The 18,713-nt window shown below is 66.3% G+C and overlaps 1 protein-coding gene across 2 annotated transcripts; it reads left to right on the plus strand.

Moving 5' to 3' along the window:
- The first annotated feature begins 228 nt into the window (after positions 1–228).
- ADSS1 (adenylosuccinate synthase 1) lies at positions 229–17,935 on the plus strand. 2 transcript variants are annotated; one of them, XM_042944452.1, is made up of 13 exons: positions 229–466; positions 7,669–7,771; positions 9,935–9,997; positions 10,724–10,774; positions 11,089–11,155; positions 11,907–12,014; positions 12,116–12,197; positions 12,957–13,083; positions 13,656–13,810; positions 15,191–15,315; positions 16,110–16,207; positions 17,312–17,461; positions 17,543–17,935. In XM_042944452.1, exons 1-13 carry the CDS (start codon positions 272–274, stop codon positions 17,593–17,595), a joined length of 1,377 nt encoding a protein of 458 aa, XP_042800386.1. In that variant the 5' UTR covers positions 229–271; the 3' UTR covers positions 17,596–17,935. The 2 variants fall into 2 exon arrangements, with proteins under 2 accessions (XP_042800386.1, XP_042800388.1); XM_042944454.1 differs by lacking the exons at positions 229–466; positions 7,669–7,771; positions 9,935–9,997; positions 10,724–10,774; positions 11,089–11,155 and adding an exon at positions 11,724–11,742.
- The last annotated feature ends 778 nt before the right edge of the window (positions 17,936–18,713 follow it).

Consider the following 18,713-nt stretch of genomic DNA (forward strand, 5'->3'; position numbering starts at 1 on the left):
TCCGCCTTCCCGAGGGAGAAACCAGGACCGCGCAGCGCTCTCGCGGTCGTTGTGCCCCCACCTCCATGAGTAAGCGTCCGCGGCCCAACTCGGCTCCCCGGTGGTGGCTGGGCGGGCGGGGGGCGGGACCCGGCGGCCTGGAGGTCACCGAGAGGCGCCGCCGCCCCGGCCAGGCCCGCCCCCGGCCCGCCCCCTGCCCCGGGCCGGCTCCTTTTAATGGTGCGGCGGCCGGGCCCTCCCGTGGCCCAGCGCAGCCGAGGACCGCACCAGCATGTCGGGAACCCGAGCCTCCTCCAATGACCGGCCCCCCGGCTCGGGCGGCGTCAAGCGGGGGCGGCTGCAGCAGGAGGCGGCAGCCACCGGCTCCCGGGTGACCGTGGTGCTGGGCGCGCAGTGGGGGGACGAGGGCAAAGGCAAGGTGGTGGACCTGCTGGCCACGGACGCCGACATCATCAGCCGCTGCCAGGTGCGGGCCCCCCCCCCCCCCAGCACACCTCCCCCCCCACGCCCGGGGACCCTCTCCTCCCGCGCCCTGACCTGGCCACGCCTCCTAGATACCTTCCCTTCCTGGACACCCCGACCCTCGCACACGCACACACTCCCCCCCCCCCCGCCCCCTCCCCCAGGGACCGCCTCCCCCGCCCAGCCCCACCCCTTAAGGCCGGGGCCAGGGCAGAGCTATAAATACAAGTGCTGAGTTGGGGACACACGATCCTCATGGGGTGGGGTGGGGTGGCGCCCCCAGCTTCTGTCTGGTTTGAGACACCCTCCCTTCTCATCCCGTCTGGGTCTGGCACAGGGCCGGCCAGCGGGGTGGCCCTGGGGCATCAGCCAAGAGGAGGCAGAGGCAAGGGCGGGACAGGGGGCCAGGACCTGGAGGAAGAGGGACCAGGGGCAAGGAGGGTCCCGGCCAGACTCAGGGGGAAAGGGAGGGGCCACGGACGGCTGGCCAGGGTGACCCAGGGGCTGGCGGCGCCACCGGGAAGCCAGACACGGGCTCTGTCCCCAAGGGCCCCGGGTGGCCACTGCCAGCTATGGGCTCCCTCCGGGCCGCTCCCTCGGAGCCACTGCCCCTGTACCAGAGCGAGAGCCACGCTGCTGACCGGATAACTTAGAGCTCAGGGCACAGACGGGTGGGCTTTACGCTTCGTGCTTTGGCTCTGCTGCGGTTTGGAGCCATGCCCAGAAATGCTGCTCCATGTGGGGAGGGGACACCCCTGAGCTCCTCTGCCTGGTCCGTAGCCTTATCCCCTGGCCCCTGCCGGGAGGGCTCAGGCTGGGGCATGCCCCCGGGGAAAGGGTGAGCCCGACGCTTGGCTCTCGGCACACGCCAGCCGCTCTCTGTGCCCACTCCTGTGCCCTCCGGGCAGTGGGTTCCCGGAAGGTGCTTCCTGGGATCGTGAGAGGCCCCCACCCTCCGTGCCCTGAGCCTGGCCAGCGAACCCATTCCTGTCCCCCTGCTCCTGGGCACATGGCGCCACGGCCCTCCGTGTAACCTGCCGGCCCCAGTGAGCCTCACGCGTCTGTCTGTGGCCCGTCTCCCTCCTGAGGAGACTGGGGGCCTTTGTGGGCTCTCCTCGTCCTGGAAATGGTTCTGGAGTGGGGCCTCCCTGCTCTGCCACCTGGGTCAGCAGGCCAGGCCCTGCCCTCTCCCGTCCATCACTAGTAAGAGTCCCGGACGGGACCAGCCACGGGCAGAGCAGGCTGGCCCCCATCTGACTTCTCACACAGAGATCACCCGCGTCTCTGCCTGTAGGAGCCCCAGCGCCCCCACCCCACCCCCCTCCAGCCTCCTGACAAGCTGGGAAAGTGAGGCCCGGAGAAGTTGAGGAACGGGAATAAGCAGCACGCGTGGGCCCCCGCGTGTGCCACACACCCGTGGAGACGGCCCTGGCGTCCGGCTGCATGCTGAGGCACCAGCCTCTGCCCTGGGGAAGGCTGCCTCTCACTCAGGGTGCGAACGCATGAAGCCCAAAGTCACGGCCACCGGGTGCACAGAGCCACACGGAGCCGTGACCCCGGGAGCCAGGCAGCACGTGGGAGCGAGGGGCCCGGGGAAGCGGGCGGCGGGCACGTGCAGCGGGCAGAGCGGGCCGGGCCAGGAGTCCCGTCTGGGTGGCTGCCTGGAAGGGCTGAAGCCGGCCAGCCCCAGTGACCAGAAGGGTCACCTGGCCTGTCACTTGGGCCCGGGGCCGTCTTGCGGGGGGGCTGCTGACTGGCGCCACCCTGCCTCTGCTCGGCCGGGAAGCCCTCTGCGGCCCTCGTGGTCTGAGGCCGCCTGCACCCCCACCGCTGTCCTGTTTCTCTCCCACCCGTCGTGTGGGGCCCGTGGTCGGCGCCCCAGGACTCCCCCACGACCTTCCTTACTGTCCGGGGTCTCAGGCTTGGCTTCCTCCCGCGGCTGTTTTCCGTGCCACTTGAACGCTGAACAGACGCCTCGCGCCCGCCTCTGTGCCCTCCCAGCCTTCACGCCCCGGCCCCCGCAGTGCCTGGTCCGCGCCCAGCGTTCTGGGCTGGGGGTGCTGCTTTGGGTCCCCCGGGGCCTCCCTTTGCTCTTGGCGGGGCGGGCTCCCTCTGGACCGAGTGACAACAGCCCCGGGGGCCTCTGCTCTCTGTAGCAAGTTCACGTGTTCCCCCTGTGAGCTCTGCTGGCCCCTCCTACGAGCCCCCACACCTCCTCGAGACCTCCTCCGGGGTCCCTCTTTCAGCGTCCTTCCTGCTGCTTGATCCCACCCCCAGCCTGGACTCGGCCCCAGGCCCACAGAGCCAGGGGCTCCCGCTCAACCCTCCCTCCACCTCCCAAGTTACTTTGGTCAGAAGGCTGTGGGGCCCCCTGCCCAGGACCGCCAAGGTCAGGATTTAAAATTCCCTCCTTCCAGCTTCGGTGTAAACGGGGCTCCGTGTGTGACGTGCTCAGTACGAGCGAGGGTGCTGTGCTGGGTCTCTCGGTTTCCACTGGTCCGGCCAGTCACTTCCTGGGAAGGGCCGGGGGCCTCGAGCGGTGGTGGAAGGTCTGGTGTTGCACACGGTGGCCTCAGTGGTTGAGGGGCCACGCCCTGCGGCTTGTTGGTGCTCGGGGACCCCTCTCCCCGGGGGGGGTATCAGGAGACACCTCACCTCGAACCCCAGGCGGGCCAGGGCCCTCCCCAGGGACGGGGGCCGGGAGCGCCCGGGGTTGCTTCCAGAAGCGGGCCTCCCCTGCAAGTCTGCATCCTCTGACGGCACTGACCACCCAGCGGCGGCTCTGGAGGGCCACCCCCCCAGGTTACACAGCCCCCTCTGGCCCCGGCAGGTGAGGCCTGCCTACCCACCTGGAGCCCAGGACCTCCCTCCTCCCAGCCCCCACCCGGAGCCTCACTGAGCAGAGGGCGACTCTTTGTTCGGGTTGAATGAGTGAACGAGTGAAGGAGCTTGCCTGCGGCAGGCAGACAGAGACGGGGTGAAGCTGCGCACAGGAGGGTGAACCGGGTTTCTCCCCCACGGGCGGGGCTGCGGCCGCCAGCGTCTCCCCCTGAGGGCCGGCCCCTTGCCATGTGTCATGCAGGAGCCTGATAAAACCTGGCTCTGCAGCCCAGGACCCAGACCCACACCCAAGCGGACCCCAAGCACTCTGGGGGCAGGCCGGGAGGGGCCCCGCAGCCTCTGAGGAGCTGCCCCCACCCCCACCCGCCCCTGCTCACCTCCCTGCTCACTCCCTCCCTTTGTCCACTTGTCGGGCACCTGGACCAGGGCTGGGGACCGACAGGGGCGGAGCCCGTCCAGAGTGAGCCGGACTGGGAGGCAGGCTCTGGCTGCAGGGATGGGGGCGAGGCTGTGTGAGAAACACAATGAGGGACGTCGGCAGGGAGAAGAGGCCTGGGGCCCTCAATGCTGATGATGGCGGGGGCCGGGAGGAGGGGGCTGCATCGCAGGGCAGACGGCCAGGCTGGTGCCTCCCCAGGAACCGGGGCTGAGGGGTCACTGTGGCCAAACGAGCCGTCCAGAGCAGCGTGGGGACCCGGGTAGCTGGGGGTTCAGAGAGAACGGGAGGAGTGGTGGCTGAGCAGGTCGTAGGGGTCGGGCCCTGGCAGGTCAGAGGTCAGCGGGGTGCTGGGGCCAAGGGCTGGCGAAAGGGGGCAGGGATGGGGACGGATGCTGGACGGCAGCGGTACACGTGTGGGTGACAAGTCCCCCTCCATAGGGCGGCCACGCGGAGCCCCGTGGGTGTGGACTGTCGCGGCCAGGAGGGGTGCGGAGAGGCACCGGCGGCCGGGCAGGGGTGGTGTGGGAGAAGGAGCAGCCACAGCGCCGGGGGTGGGGGTGACGTCCCAGGAGCATCCTCTCCCCTTCACACTGCCCCCCCCCGTACGCTCCCAGCCCCCCCCCCCCCCGTTGCCTCCGAGGAGGTGACATCCCTGAACAGCAGATGGTCCCTCTGATCCGGCAGAGCCCGCCCCTCAGCGTTCCCAAGGCCCGGGGGCGCCAGACCAGACTTGGGCACCGGGGCCTGCTCTTCAAAGGGCACGGCTGCCCGCCCAGGGGAGCTGCAGAGGCAGGTCCGTCAGGCCCGGAAATGGCCCCCAGGGGGGCTCAGGGGGTCAGCGGGGGCCTCCTGGAGGGAGGGGCCGAGGGCGCCAGGAAAATGGCTCCCACGGGCTCTCTGTCCCCCAGGTTCGGGGGCCTGGTGGGGACCCGGTGCGGGCTCTCAGGGCTGCACAGCCTTGAGATGCCAAGGAGGGTGGCGGAGGGCACACGGGGCGGGGCCCGCTCTCTAGATGGGGCAGGAGAGGGGTCTGCGCTGTACGGCCCACGGCCGCCACTCGCACTCTAAGCCCAGGCGGCCCCGTGGAGAGGCTCCCTGCGGGGCCTGGGCCCCGCCTTTGCTGGGCTCCTGCAGGGATGGGAAGGTCAGATCTGGCCAGACTCCCTAGCGGGCCAGCCGTGGCCTTGGTTCTGCTCCTGTGTCCAGGAGTGAGAAAGCCCCCCTTTCTTAGATCTCTTCCTCCAGGGAGGCAGCTGGCAGGGGTGTCCAGGAGTGACCAGACAGGCTGGGCGGGGGCAGTGGGACCGGAGCTCTGCCCGACCTGAGGCTCGAGCACAGAGGGAGGACCCGGAGGCAGGCAGAGCCCCCTAAGGCCGCCCCGAGCCCTGCCTCTGTGCCCAGCTCCCACCTGACTGGCCAGCCCCCCAGGGGCACAAGGAAGGGTGAGGCCAGCTTCAGGCAGTGGAGTCGAGGTCTGGGAATCCCACCCCCCACCCCGGCCACCCTGAGGTTCGGAGTGGTCCTCGCTCACCCCCCCAGGGCAGAACCTGCCCCCTGGGACAGGGAGGCCGAGAGGGGCCGCCCAAGAGGCAGTCCCCACGGAGGCGGCCAGGCCGGCCACGTGTCCTCACTCGTCTCGCTGGACCCTAGACAAGCTCCTCCCTCCAAGCGGTTTTCCAAACCCGGCCGTAGTGTGTGGGGCTGCACCCTCAGCCCGACGGCCCCCTGGCCCACCCATCCTGGGGCCTGCGGACTACAGACGGCGCCTGGGCCACCACCTGAGGAGGGCAGGTGGGGTGTTCCTGCCCCGACCTCACCAGCGGCCTGCATGTGACCTGGGGGAGGACAGACCGGGGCAGCTCTGGGACAGTCCCCCTGGAGCTCTCAGAAACAGGCCCCGGGCGCGGCCTCCTGGGGCTAGCTTCTGCCCCCGGGAGAGGACTATGGCCTGACGCCTGGGCCCTGCAGCTGGCAGCAGTCACCTGACGCCCACTGGCCCACGACGGCCTGTGCCTGTTCCTAGGTACCCGTGTTTACCGCAAACAAAGGTGGGGGTGTGCGTGAGGAGCTTCTGTGTGTGTGTGTGTGTGTGTGTGTGTGTGTGTGTGTGTGTGTGTGTCCTGGGGCCAGCTGACCCTGGTGCTGGGCACGGGGAGAGTGGGGAGGGAGGGGGGGTGTCTGGGCCCAGCTGGGGCAGGCAGGAAGCGGCCACGGGGGGGCAGGCGTCTGCAGAGAGGCAGTGGGGCCTGCGTCCAGCCCAGCCTGGATCCTGCTGCGGTCACTTCTCTGGGGACCTCAGTGGCCCCATCTGCCAGTGGAGACCACACCCCCGGGCGCCCCTCCTGTGGCGGCAGTTGTGACGGGGCATGAACGTCCAGTGCGCGTAGACGTGTGCAGGGGCCTGTGTGAGGGGTCGGTGCCGAGGCCGGGGCAGAGCAAGGACGGCGTGTGCCTCTGGGGCCAAGCCCTCCGCCCCCGCGCCCCTCCCCCACCACCAGCCCGCCAGCATCTGCTGTCTTCATGCCCCTTCCCTGTCTCCTCTGGAGCAGCCCACCCGGGTCACCTCCCAGCACCGTGTCTGTCCTGAGCCCCCTGCGGCCTGGTGTTGTCCTCCTGCCCTTGCGCCTGGGACACCCCCCTGGGCTCCCAGGCCCCCACCGCCCCTTCACCCTTCTTGTCTGCTCCCCACAGGGCAGCCCATCCCTTTCCACCATCATTTGCCGGGAGCCTGCGGTCCGTTCCCACAGCCACCGGCCTTCAAGTCCCAGGGCAGCTCGGCCCCTGCCGGCCTCAGAGCACCTGGGGACACGGCCCGGTCCTGGGTCGTGGTGACCCCAGGGGTCTGTTAGAGAGGGTCCTCCACACCGTGTCCGGGCAGCAGCAGACCCAGAAAGACTGTCCACATGCACTAAATAAGCGGGGTGCTGGGGAGCCGGGGGGGCCCCACGTGGAACTGCTTTCTCGCAGGGCCGTGTGGGACAGTCGGTACAGCTCACAGGGGTGAGTGGGGGTGGAGGGCGCGTGGGAGTCCGGGAGATGCGCTAGGGCACTGATGCATGATGGGAGGCGCAGGAGGGAAAGCTTCTGGCCTGGGGGGTCTCCAGTGTCTGCCCCTCGCTGCCCCCAGGCTCCCGGCCGTGCCCCCCACCCCCCACCCTGGGCTGTGTGTGGAGGGACTGGAAGGAGCAGGTACTCTTGGTAGGCAGGTGGGGGGAGGGGGCTGCTGGCATCCAGACCCGCCTGGGGCGGGCAAGACCATGGCCCCCGCCCCCCCCCCCCTTCGCAAGGCTGGAGCACAGCGGGCCGGCAGGGAGAGGCCCGATGGATAAGCCTGTGTTTCTGTGGAGATTAGGGCAGGAAGGCGGGTAAGGCGGGGCACCGGCCAGCAGGCTTCCCGCCCCAGGGGCCGCCGGGGTGCCCACAGTGCCCTCTGCTGGTGGGAACAGGAGGCTGGGCCTCCCTCCTGGGGCTTGGCCTCCCCTGGCTTGGCCACCCACCCCAGCCAGTCCGAGCCCACCGTCACCTGGGTGTCCCCAGAACGGGGCTGGCCTCGGAATTGTTTTTTCCTTTTCATTCTTCGATGGGAGGCACAGGCCGAAAGGGCGGGAAGGGAGGGGCCCCTGCTAAGGGGGTGGGAGCAGTGGCCCTGCTGACCAATGACTGCACCTGTGCCTCACCCAGCCCCGGAGGTGGGCACCAGGGTCCGCCACCGCAGAGCTCGACTGTGGGGGCCTGTCTGGGTTTGCGCTTCCTGGGAGGGTTGGCCCCTCATTCCCGCATCAGAGGAGGGACCCCCAGAGAGGGTCACAGGTGGGGCGGAGTTATAAGCACCTCTGGGCGACCTCTGCCAAGCCAGCTGGCAGGCCCTCCCAGGGAAGGGCCAAGCCCTGAGGCTCCCGCACATTCAGCCGGGTCTCTGTTCCCAGGGCGGAAACAACGCGGGCCACACGGTGGTGGTGGACGGCAGGGAGTACGACTTCCACCTGCTGCCCAGCGGCATCATCAACACCAAGGCCGTGTCCTTCATCGGTGAGTGTCCGCCGTGCCCAGCCGCCAGCCTGGGGTCCCGAGTGTGCCGGCAAGATGGGCCCGGGGTGCCACGTGGGGCTGGGCCAGACGGAGAGGGGGTGACGGGAGGCCCGTCCGGGCCGCAGGGACCAGCACGTTTGCGACTGTGGGCGTGAACGTGAGCGTCTGCACGCCTGCACGTGTGTGAGTGTGAGAGCAAGTGTGCCGTGTGGATGGGGACGTGCACGTGTGCAGGCAAGCGTGTGTGCGCGTTCGTGGAGGCCCAGCCTCCTCACCACCCGTTCCCCACAGCACGGCTCGCCCTCAGGGCCGGGACCTTCGCGGCCCTTCCAGGACTGTGGGGTCTCCCGCTCTGTGTCTCTTTGTCTCTGTGTGCCTCTCTTTCTCTCCCCGCCCTCCCGGCCACTGGGCTGGACTGCCTGTCCTGCCCTCAGCTCTTAGCCTGAGCCCCCCTGCCCCGGCCAGGCCCCCCGGGACGCCCTCCCACGGTGTCCAGGACTTTTCCTCCGGCTCCTTCCATGACTTAGCAGGACCTCACTGGTGACGTATCCGCCCCTCCCCGGTTGGGAAGTGAAGTCTGCAGCTGCGTGTGAGCCCAGTGAGGGCACAGTGTCGGGGAAAAGAAGGAACGTGTGGGCTGAGGGGCTGTGTGTGGTCAGGCGAGGCTGGGCAGAGGAGAGGGCTGCAGGACTGCCGACTCGGGTGCCCTGCAGGGGCCGAGGACAGCCCGGGGACAACCCGCAGGCTGAGGCCCTGCTGCAGCCAGGCCCCGGGCCCCACTTGGCGGGAAGCAAGGCCAAGGAGGCACTGCTTCATCGGAGGAGCTCTGCCTGCCGCAGAGGAGCTGGGGCGGGCGGGGGCCAGCAGCCGGAGCCCAGGCTGGGTGGTCACCGGGCAGCACGGCAGGGCTCAGCCCAGCCACCGGCGTGCTTCGGCAGGGGCAGAACGTGCCAGAGCTCACACAGCTGCCCCTCAGCTTGCGACATTGCCTGGGCCCCTGCCACGCGGTCATCTCAGGACGCCGTGGCATTTAGGTGACCTTTTGTACCGGGCACGGACCGCATAGTCTCGGAGCCACTCCCATCTGGACCTGTGTCCCGTCTCCCTTGGCCGAGCCCGTGCCACCGCCAGCCCTGGCGGGGACCGGGGCAGGAGGGGTTCCTCATGGGAAGGCAGCAGGTGCCCCAGCCCCACTGCCTCTGGTCTAAGAGGAAAGGGCTTGCGTTTCACGTCGGACCCCACACCAACGCGCCATGTGACCTGGGGCCAGCCACCTTCCTACTCTGGGCCTCGGTCCCTGCCCGTGTAAAGCATGTATGTGGATCCCACTCCAGCGTCGTATGGCTAGGGAAGGCTCGGCTCCCCGGAGGCCCCGGTCGGGTCCGGGCACGGTTGGGGCTGCATTTCTCCCGCTTTTCCGCTGCTCAAATCAACCCTGGCAGCTTTACTGAAGTGTAATCTACGTGCTGTGAAATTCACCACAGTTGCGCAGCCCACCACAACTCAGCCCTAGGACGCTGTCATCACTCCAAGAGGCTCCCTCACGCCCCTGGCTGGAGCCCTGCCCCCGCCACAGCCACCACTAAACGCTGTCCGTCCCTGTAAACGCTCCGTGCTGGCTTTTGTCTTGCTCGGGCCCTGTTGTCTCTACCGTGATAAATACGTAGAACGTAAGCTTCCCCTCTTGGCCACCTTCAGGCACAGGGCTCAGCGCACGAAGCACGTGTACACTGTAGCGCACCCACCGCCATGGTCCGTTTCCAGAACTTTCCATCTTCCCAGCCTGAGGCTCTGTCCCCATTAAACATTCACCCCCAGCCCCTGGCACCCCCTTTTACTTTCTGTCTCTGCGAATCTGACTCCTCTGGGGACGTCGTGTGAGTGGCCACACTGTGTGGGTCCTTTGGGGACTGGGCTGTTGCACTCGGCGTCGTGTCCCCGCGGTCCGCGTGCGTAGCAGGTCCGAACGTCCTCCCTTCGTACGGCTGCGCAGGCTCCCAGCGCGGCCAGAGCCCGGCTTCGCGAACACGGCCGCTGGGAGCGTGAGCGCGCACGCTTGATGACGCTCTCACCCCACTTGCCGTGAGCGCGCACGCTTGATGACGCTCTCACCGAATTCGCCAGGGTCTGCCATTCAATCCAGTCTCCTGTCGTGTGTTGCAGGCAATGGGGTGGTCGTCCACTTACCCGGCTTGTTTGAAGAAGCAGAAAAGAATGAGAAGAAAGGTGGGTCCGCGTCCCCACGCGCTCACCCTGGCCCGGCTCTGGGGTGGGGGGCTCCCCGACCCGGCCGGGCCCCCACCCGCCTCCTGCTGGCCTTGCACCTGCAGAAAGCCGGACTTCGCTCCAGGACGCACAGAGCAGGGCGGCCTAAGGCCCCAAATTGGCTGTGGGCCCCAGTGTTTGTAAGGTGCTTTCACGACACGGGGGACAGGTGGCCCTGGAGCGTCACATCCAGGAAGTCAGGGAAGGGCCCTGGGACCTGGAGTTTGCTGGAGCCCCCCAGCCAGGACTGGGGACCGCTGGGCCCGCCACGCCTGCAGGCAAGGATGTGGTTTCCGGAGGCAGGAGGCAGAGAGGGGCTAGAGCGAGGCCACCGGCCAGGTGTCTGGGCAACTGCGCCCCGTGACTGTTGTCTAGAGGCCGCAGCCCTGAGACCCTGATGGGGTCCGAGGAGGAAGCGTGCCTCGGCCTCAGGGCTCGAGTTCAGGGCAGGAGCCAGAAGAGTCAACGGGAACCTGACCCTGGGCCGTGAGCAGCAAGAAGTGACAGGACGGAGGCCCCGCAGGGAGATGTGGGGGGCGTCCCGGGTGGGGCGGGAGATTCCGGGGCCCTCGGCGGGGAGAGAGGCCAGGAGGGGAGGGCACACCCTTGGTGACCTCTGTGGACTCGCCCTGGGAGGGAGCTGGGCCAGCTGCCCCTGAGGGCTGACCGCCTGCCCGGTGGCCGCAGGTCTGAAGGACTGGGAGAAAAGGCTCATCATCTCTGACCGCGCCCACCTGGGTAAGCTCCACCCACCTGCCACGTGAGCGATGACGCGGCCGCGGCCCTCCTCCCCGGGACGCTGGGCCCCGTAGCTCCACGGGGCCTTCTCGAAAACTTGAAGGTGGGCAGTGGGTGGGGGTCACTGTTCCCATTGACAGATGGGGAAGCTGAGGCCCGAGGGACTCACGGTGACGCGTGAGTCTGGGCGGCGGCCAGATCCTAGTATGTCCCCTTTCAAACTGGACCACCTGTCCCGGGCGGCTGGGCTTGCGCAGGCGAGGCCCTTAACCCTGTGTCTGTCTCCCCCTGGGGACCCTGGCCTGGCCGGGCAGTGTTTGACTTTCACCAGGCGGTGGACGGGCTGCAGGAAGTACAGCGACAGGCGCAGGAGGGGAAGAAGTGAGTGTCTCCGGGGGGCTTTCGAGTCTGGGGGCCCTGGGGTGTGCGGAGAGGGGGCCGAGGTCCACTGGAAGCCACCGGGACCGCTGGTGCCCCGGCCCCGCCACACACACACACACACACACACACACACACACACACACGGGCCACCACTTCACAGCGGCGCCCAAACCCTCGCCCCACCAGCACCAACGGCTGTCTCCCTGGCCTCCAAAGATCCTCGCGAGAGTGTGCCAGCGGCTGGCTCTCAAAGTCAGGACGGGGTGAGGCAGTGGCCGTCCTGCCTCGTCACGTGGCATGCTCACTTGCCGCACGTGTGCACGCAGGTACGCGCACGCCTACCGCGCGCGCTCACACGCAGGTACAGCAGGTGGCAGTGCTGAGCGTCCCGTCGGCCGAGCCCGGGGCGGACACGCAGGGCAGCAGCCTCAGTGCCCCGCAAGAGGGAAGCCGGGGCCGAACGCAGACAGGATGTCTTAGAGCCAAGGCCTGGGACGAGGGGAGGGCTAGGGCTGGCCCGGGACCACCTCCCAGGGCCCCAGCCCCTCCCCACACCCCCATCCTGGAGAGGCGGCCCCAGACTCCAGGTGCTACTGCTGGGAAGCGCCCCTGCCAGCTCTACCCTTTTTGTAGGGGTGCAAACCGGGGTCTAGGGGTGCCGGCCCGGGGCCCTGAGCGTCCGGGCTTCTCCGGGGCCCCCAGCAGCCTGCGGGGCCGGGCTCCCTGTGTTCACGGCCGCCCCATCTTCCAGTATCGGCACCACCAGGAAGGGGATCGGACCTGCCTACTCCTCCAAAGCGGCCCGCACGGGCCTCCGCATCTGTGACCTCCTGTCGGACTTTGATGAATTTTCCGCCAGGTACCCAGCCGTCCGCAGCCCAAGGGGGGGACCGTGGCTAGTGAGGAGGGGCGCGGACACCCAGGCGGGGCGAGGGGTCGCAGTCACTGTCACCCCTGCAGATTCAAGAACCTGGCTCACCAGCACCGGTCCATGTTCCCCACCCTGGAAGTGGATGTTGAAGGTCAACTCAAAAGGCTCAAGGTAGAGCAGGGACCCCTGGCACGGCGGGCAGCCTGCCAGAGGCGCGACGCCCTGTCTGACGTTCACGGAACGCTCGCAGGGCACGCCGTCACAGGGCATTCTTATGGGGCGGCTGGCCTTCTTAGGGACCTCGGGCCAGCCAGGTCAGGAGGGTCCCCTCGGGAGGCCGGGGGATGCTTGGGCCCCTCGCTTTCCCACAGGGCAAGTTTCCCAGGATGCACTGGAGAAAGAGGCTGTCCCCGTCCTATTTGGGGCATGAGGTATAGGGGGCCTTGCTGACTCACAGAGGGGCAGCATGGGGTCAGGGACAGGACGAGGAGAGCACAGAGCCCTTCCAGAAGTTTCCAAGGCTGGGATCTTGGCTCCTTCCAGTCCTTGCTGGAGGCTGTGAATGAGGACAGGGACAAACCGATGAGGATGCCAGTCACGTTGGATTAGGGCCCACCACAGTGACCTCAACGTAATCTCCTCTTTAGAGGCCTGTTTCCAAACGCAGTCACATTCCGAGGGGCCGGGGGCCAGGACTCGGACAGATTAACTGGGGGGACACAGTTCAGCCCATGACAGCAGGAAGAGGCTTGTGAGAGTCACAGATAAGACTCAGGTGGGGCCAGGGGCTGTTCCAGATCTGGGGACAGGTTGGCAGGTCAGGACCCTCGCGGGAAAGGAATGTACTGGAAGGATCAGGCTGTCAGACGGGGCTGGAGCTGGACGGACGTGGCCTGGTCCCCTGCAGCCTCCCTCTGCCTCCCCCCACAGGGCTTTGCTGAGCGGATCCGACCCATGGTCCGAGACGGCGTCTACTTTATGTACGAGGCACTCCACGGCACCCCCAAAAAGATCCTCGTGGAAGGTGCCAACGCAGCCCTCCTTGACATTGATTTCGGTAGGTCCCCAGCCCAGCTGCTCCCCGCGGACCTCCTTTCGTGCCTGCTGGGGACCAGGCTGGCCACTGACGGGACGGGGCGGGGCTCCCCTTGAGGATGATCACGCTGCACCCCCCGCCCCAGTCTTCCTGCTTCAGCTGGGAGGGGGGAAGAGGGAGAGACGATCTAGAAGGAAGGGAGAGTGTCCGGAGCTGGGCCCAGGGCTCCCCGCAAGGCTGGGTACAGCCGGTGCTTCCGGCCGTGTGGGCCCTTGTACATCCTGTCCCGACCCCGTGGCCGCACCCGAGCCAAGGCCACCTGGTACAGCAGGGGAGGCCCCCCACCATCCAAGCTGGGAGCAGCCTTCTTCCTCTGTTCACCCCCAGACTCCTACTTGAGCCACAGCGGCCTGACTCACAGTGCCCTTGCAGGCAGCTCCCCCAGGTTGGTCCCTGAGACCACTGGCCCTGGAGACCCCGCCAAGGGGACTTAGGGGAGGCCGAACCGCCCGCTGTCCTCTGCCAAGAGGCAGCCCCGGGCCGGGGTGATCTGCAGGGGCGGTGGACACCCCCCGTCCGGTTCTGTCTTGCAGGGACCTACCCTTTTGTGACATCATCCAACTGCACCGTGGGCGGCGTGTGCACGGGCCTGGGCATCCCGCCACAGAACATAGGCGAGGTCTACGGCGTGGTGAAGGCCTACACCACACGCGTGGGCATCGGCGCCTTCCCCACCGAGCAGATCAACGTGAGTCCCCAGCCCCCGCGGGGCCTCAGCAGGGGGACACAGAGGCGGTGCGGGGCGCTCCGCGGCGGGGCGGGCAGGGATGTGCAGGGCAAGGGCAGAGGCAGGCAGAGACGAGCGCACAGAAGGTTGCACGCTATAGCGGCCTCGCACCGCGGAAGCTCGTGTCCCCGGGACACACTGCAAGCGCGCGGGGGGCCTCAGCCCCCTCAGGGCGCCCCGTGTGGTGCAGCTCAGGGACCGTCAGGAAAACACTGGCCTTTTCTCAGCATGGCCCTGTGCCCTTGGCAGCGAGGGCACAGGCTCTTGTCCCGAGCAGGTGCGTGTGAAGACCGGCGTGGGGAGGGAAGGCTGCCACGTCCAGGAGCAGCCAGGGCTCTCACGGGGCCGGGGGAGCAGGGACAGGGATGGGGATCTTGCCCAGAAATAAACCTTGCCCCTGGCGCAAAGCTATAGGGCCAGCTCCCCCTCTGTCCTCGCGGGCCATCGGGGGGGACAAGAGGCTGCCATGCTCCCCACCCGTGTGTTCAGGAGGCATTGAGAACACAACCCCACTGGTCGGCAAGGCCCGATCGGGGAGCCTTAGCTGCAGACACACCTGCCGGGGATGTGAGAACGTGGGAACAACGGGAGAAGCCAGGTGTGAGGAAGGGTTTGTCAGGGGGTGTAATTTCAAGCATTCCCCTGAGGGAAGAGGGAGGGGAGGAGGGAGAGAGGAGGAGGGAGAAAGGGGAGGAAGAAGAGGAGGGAGAGAGATGGGAGAGGAGGAGGGAGAGGAGGGGAGAGAGGAGGGAGAGGAAGGAGGGGGGAGGAGGGAGGAGAAGGGAAAGAGAAGGAGGGAGAGGGAAGAGAGAGAGAGGAAGAGGGAGAGGAGAGGGAGAGGAGGGAGAAAGGAGAGGGAGAGGAGGGAGAAAGGAGAGGGAGAGGAGGGAGAAAGGAGAGGGAGAGGAGGGAGAGGAAGGAGGGGAAGGAGGAGGGAAAGAGAAGGAGGGAGAGGGAGGAGGGAGAGAGGAAGAGGGAGAGGAGAGGGAGAGGAGGGAAGAAGGAGGGAGAAGAGGGGGAGGAGGAGGGAGAGAGGAGGAGAGAGGAAGAAGAGGAGGGAGAGAGATGGGAGAGGAGGAGGGAGAGAGGAGGGGAGAGAGAAGGGAGAGAGGAGGGAGAGGAAGGAGGGGAAGGAGGAGGGAAAGAGAAGGAGGGAGAGGGAGAGAGAGAAAGAGGGAGAGAAGAGGGAGAGGAGGGAGAAGAGGGAGAGGAGGAGGGAGAAGGAAGAAGAGGAGGGGAGAAGAGGGGAGGAGGCGGCAGCAGAGAGAGGTGTTGAGCACAGAGGCAGCCAAGTGCGGGCTCCCTTTAGTGGCGCCATGGACCCGCTCTGTTCTCACGCAGGAAATCGGGGACCTGCTACAGAGCCGTGGCCACGAGTGGGGGGTGACCACGGGCAGGAAGAGGCGCTGTGGCTGGTTGGACCTGATGATTCTGCGATACGCGCACATGGTCAACGGCTTTACCGCGTGAGCAGCCCTTCCCGCCTGTTTGTTGCCACAGGGTCTCCCCTTCCCCACGGTGAGGCCGCAGTGGGGGTGACAGGGAGGTCCCCCTGGGAGGCCCCCCTCCCCGAGCACGTCAGAGCCGGCTGAGCACGTGCGCAGCAGGTTACGCCGGCGCACAGGGGCGCACGCGGCCGTCCTCACGGGCACAGTAGGGGCCGGCCTGGGCCTGGCTGGACCCGAGTCAGCGCCTCCGTTAGGTCTGTAGGTTTGGGTCGGGCCGTGGGAGGGGGCCACCGTCCCCAAGTAGGACCTAGTGCCAAAGTGGCTGCGCTCTGCGCGCCGAGGGCTGAGACACAGAAGCGTGGAAGACGGGGTGTCCGCGCCGGGCACAGAGGCCACCACGGACTCACAAGCACGGGGAGACCCACTGCGAGCCTTCTCGGCCCGGTCCGTGAGGGAGGGAGGAGGGAAACACGGAGGAAACAGGATGGAGCCCGGGGCCCGGGGCCCGGGGCCCGTGCCGGAAAGAGCTGGCACCCGGGGAGGCCGCCAGTCCCTGGGGTCATGGGGCAGCTGCCCGCAGAGGAGCACTTAGGCGGAGCCATGACGGAGGGCAAATAGGGCAAGAGCCGCCAGGACGGGGTCCCGGTGGGGGGGCCCTCGAGGTGAGCAGAGCGAGGACGGGCACAAGCCCCACTCCCTAGCCTGTCTGCACCGCGTTTTCCTGGGACCCCCTCATCTTTGTAGAGAAGCAAGGGGCACGGACGAACGGAACAGCTTCTCCAGCGTGCCTCGGTCTGTTGGCTTTTGGACAGGCTGGCCTTAACAAAGCTGGACATCCTGGATGCCCTGGACGAGGTCAAAGTCGGTGTGTCGTACAAGCTGAACGGGAAGAGGATCCCCTATTTCCCAGGTACCGGAAAGACCCGAGGTGGGAAGAGGCTGGAGCAGGGGAGGGTCTGCACGTCAAACGTGCAGAGCGAGCGCCTGTCTCCGGAGCCGGCCAGTCCTGGGCGGGCAGCTGCCAGTCACAGGTTCTCACCCCTGGGGAGGCCTGGCCCCAGGAGAGGGTTGACAGGTGGGAGCCATCCCCGCTGGCCCCAGCCCCCGGGGACACTGAGGCACTGGCTGCCGAGGCCCAGCTCCCGGGAGCACCGGAAGCTCCCGAGCGGCCCGTGTGGCCGACTCTGTGCAAACACGAAGCGGACTATTCTACCCAGGAAAACACGGTTTTCAGTCAGACCGTTTAACACCTGATGGGTTTCTGCTTCCGTGCATCCGTTCTTTTAAAAATCTTTTAAAAAGTACAAAGGCTCATGTTTTCTTGGATCTGTCACTTACGCACCTGGCCGCGCCCCTGCCAGCGACTTCCCGCCTTCAGCTGGGGGTGGGGGGAGTGGCCCTCCCTCGCCCGTGCGCGCGCGCAGACCCGCCACCCACCAGTGCCGCTTGGCTGCGGGGGCTGCGGGTGTCCTCTCGGCCTGTGTGCCCTGGCCCTACTGGTCTCCGACCTTTGAGAGGGCACAGCAGGAGTGTGGTGTGAGTCCAGGGATCCAGGGCCCAGGGGAGCATGTGAAGGAGGACCCTTGCAGTAGACGGCGTGTTCCAGCGCCTTCCGTCAATAAGGGGTGGTCGGCATCTACTGTGAGCCACGTGCCAGGAACCACACAGCTAGAGCGGGGCCCTCGCCCCGGGAACGGGACCCAAGAGTTTTTCAGGAACCCTTCATGCCTCAGGACCCTTAGAATTTCCGAGTGGGGTCCGTGAAGTTCCTTAGCTGAGTCACCAGTGTACGTTCTATCAGAGCACTTAGCAAACCCACGTCTGGGTGGATGTGTCCCCCCTGGTCTGGAAGGGTTACAGCCAGTGCCCTAAAACCACCCTGCAACTCTGAGAACAAACAGGGCTGCCTGCCTTCCTCGCGGCTCAGCCCCACGGCAAGCAGGCCCCTGAATGGGCAGCCTGAGACACCAGCATCTTCGGGACATGGGTCAGCCCCTACCCTTTGTTTCCCCAGCTAACCAGGAGATACTGCAGAAGGTCGAGGTCGAATATGAAACACTGCCTGGGTGGAAGGCGGACACCACGGGCGCCAGGAAGTGGGAGGACCTCCCCCCGCAGGCCCAGAACTACATCCGGTTCGTGGAGAATCACGTCGGAGTGGCAGGTGGGTGCCCGAGCCCCGGCCACCACCCCGCCCTCTCCCTGCCCCAAAACCCTGGGGCTGAGCGACCCTTTTCCCTTTCAGTGAAATGGGTTGGTGTCGGCAAATCAAGAGATTCCATGATCCAGCTGTTTTAGACAAGCAGAGCTGACCCCGGCAGGCCGCAGCGTCCCATCCGGCATCATCAGCCACAAAATCAGCGCCGTAAACTAAGAGTTAGGGAAACAATTTTCTGTACTTTTATATTTCTCTCCAAGCCTTCAGCTCAACCACTGATGTCTACAGTGACTCAAACATCTGACAGCCAGGGCTGTGGACAGTTGTTGTTTGTTTTTTTTTTAAATCCTGCTATTTAAAATGAGCCCAAGTACTCAAAACAGAGAACTTTTATGGCACGTTAATTGTCACATGGCTGTATGGCCGGTTGGAGCTCAGCAATAAACAAATCTAGTAGCCACTGAATGGTAGTGGTCGGTACATGTCTTGTTCTGTCTCTTCGTTTTGACTTTTAAACTCTAAAAGGTGCTGCTAATGCTTTGCTGTGACGACAGCCTGGGGGGGGGGCGGGGCGCAAGTCTCCGATATCATGAAGCCAAGCTGTTTGCTTGCTTAGACGGCAAACTGGAGGGAGCCCGTGTAGGAGAGCCTGCAGCCATTCGATGTTTCGCTAACGGGGGCAGTTAAAGGAGCATCCCCTTGGTCTGGGAGCCCTCCCTGCCCGGGCGGAGGGAGGCTACCAGCAGGCCCCTCTTCATGTCACTTGCAACCACCTGCCCCCATCCCTCGAAACGTCAGTGGAATAAGTCGCTTTTTAAGTTGATTTGTTTTGAGACAGTGCGAGTGACCAGGGGAGGGGCAGAGAAAGAGAGAGAATCCCAGGCAGGTTCCGACATGGGGCTCGATTCCACAGACCGTGAGATCGTGACCTGAGCCGAAATCACGAGTCAGACGCTTAACTGACTGCGTTGCCCAGGCGCCCCGAGTAAGTCACTTCCTCACTGGCCAGAGCGGGAACCAGCTCACTGTGGTCTCCGTTGGAGGCTGAGTAGCGTCCTCAAACAACTCTCCAGAATTGGGGGTAAATTCAGGAAAATAACCGCCCTTTCAATATCACTTTGGAGAGAAGGAATTCAGTGGGGAGACCCATCATCGGTCAGGGTCAAATCCTGGCTCTGCCACACTGGCACTGTCATCTGGGCTCACCGAAATGGGCCAAGTGCCCATGGTGCTTGCTTCCCAGGGACCACACTGGTCC

This window comes from Panthera leo, chromosome B3, assembly GCF_018350215.1.
Source record: "Panthera leo isolate Ple1 chromosome B3, P.leo_Ple1_pat1.1, whole genome shotgun sequence".
Taxonomy (NCBI): domain Eukaryota; kingdom Metazoa; phylum Chordata; class Mammalia; order Carnivora; family Felidae; genus Panthera; species Panthera leo.

Excerpts from the sequence above, each read along its gene's own strand:
- ADSS1 (XM_042944452.1), top strand. The coding sequence starts at position 272 with ATGTCGGGAACCCGAGCCTCCTCCAATGACCGGCCCCCCGGCTCGGGC. Across the intron at positions 12,015-12,115 it reads TTTGATGAATTTTCCGCCAG|ATTCAAGAACCTGGCTCACC; the intron begins GTACCCAGCCGT and ends TCACCCCTGCAG. Across the intron at positions 13,811-15,190 it reads TCCCCACCGAGCAGATCAAC|GAAATCGGGGACCTGCTACA; the intron begins GTGAGTCCCCAG and ends GTTCTCACGCAG.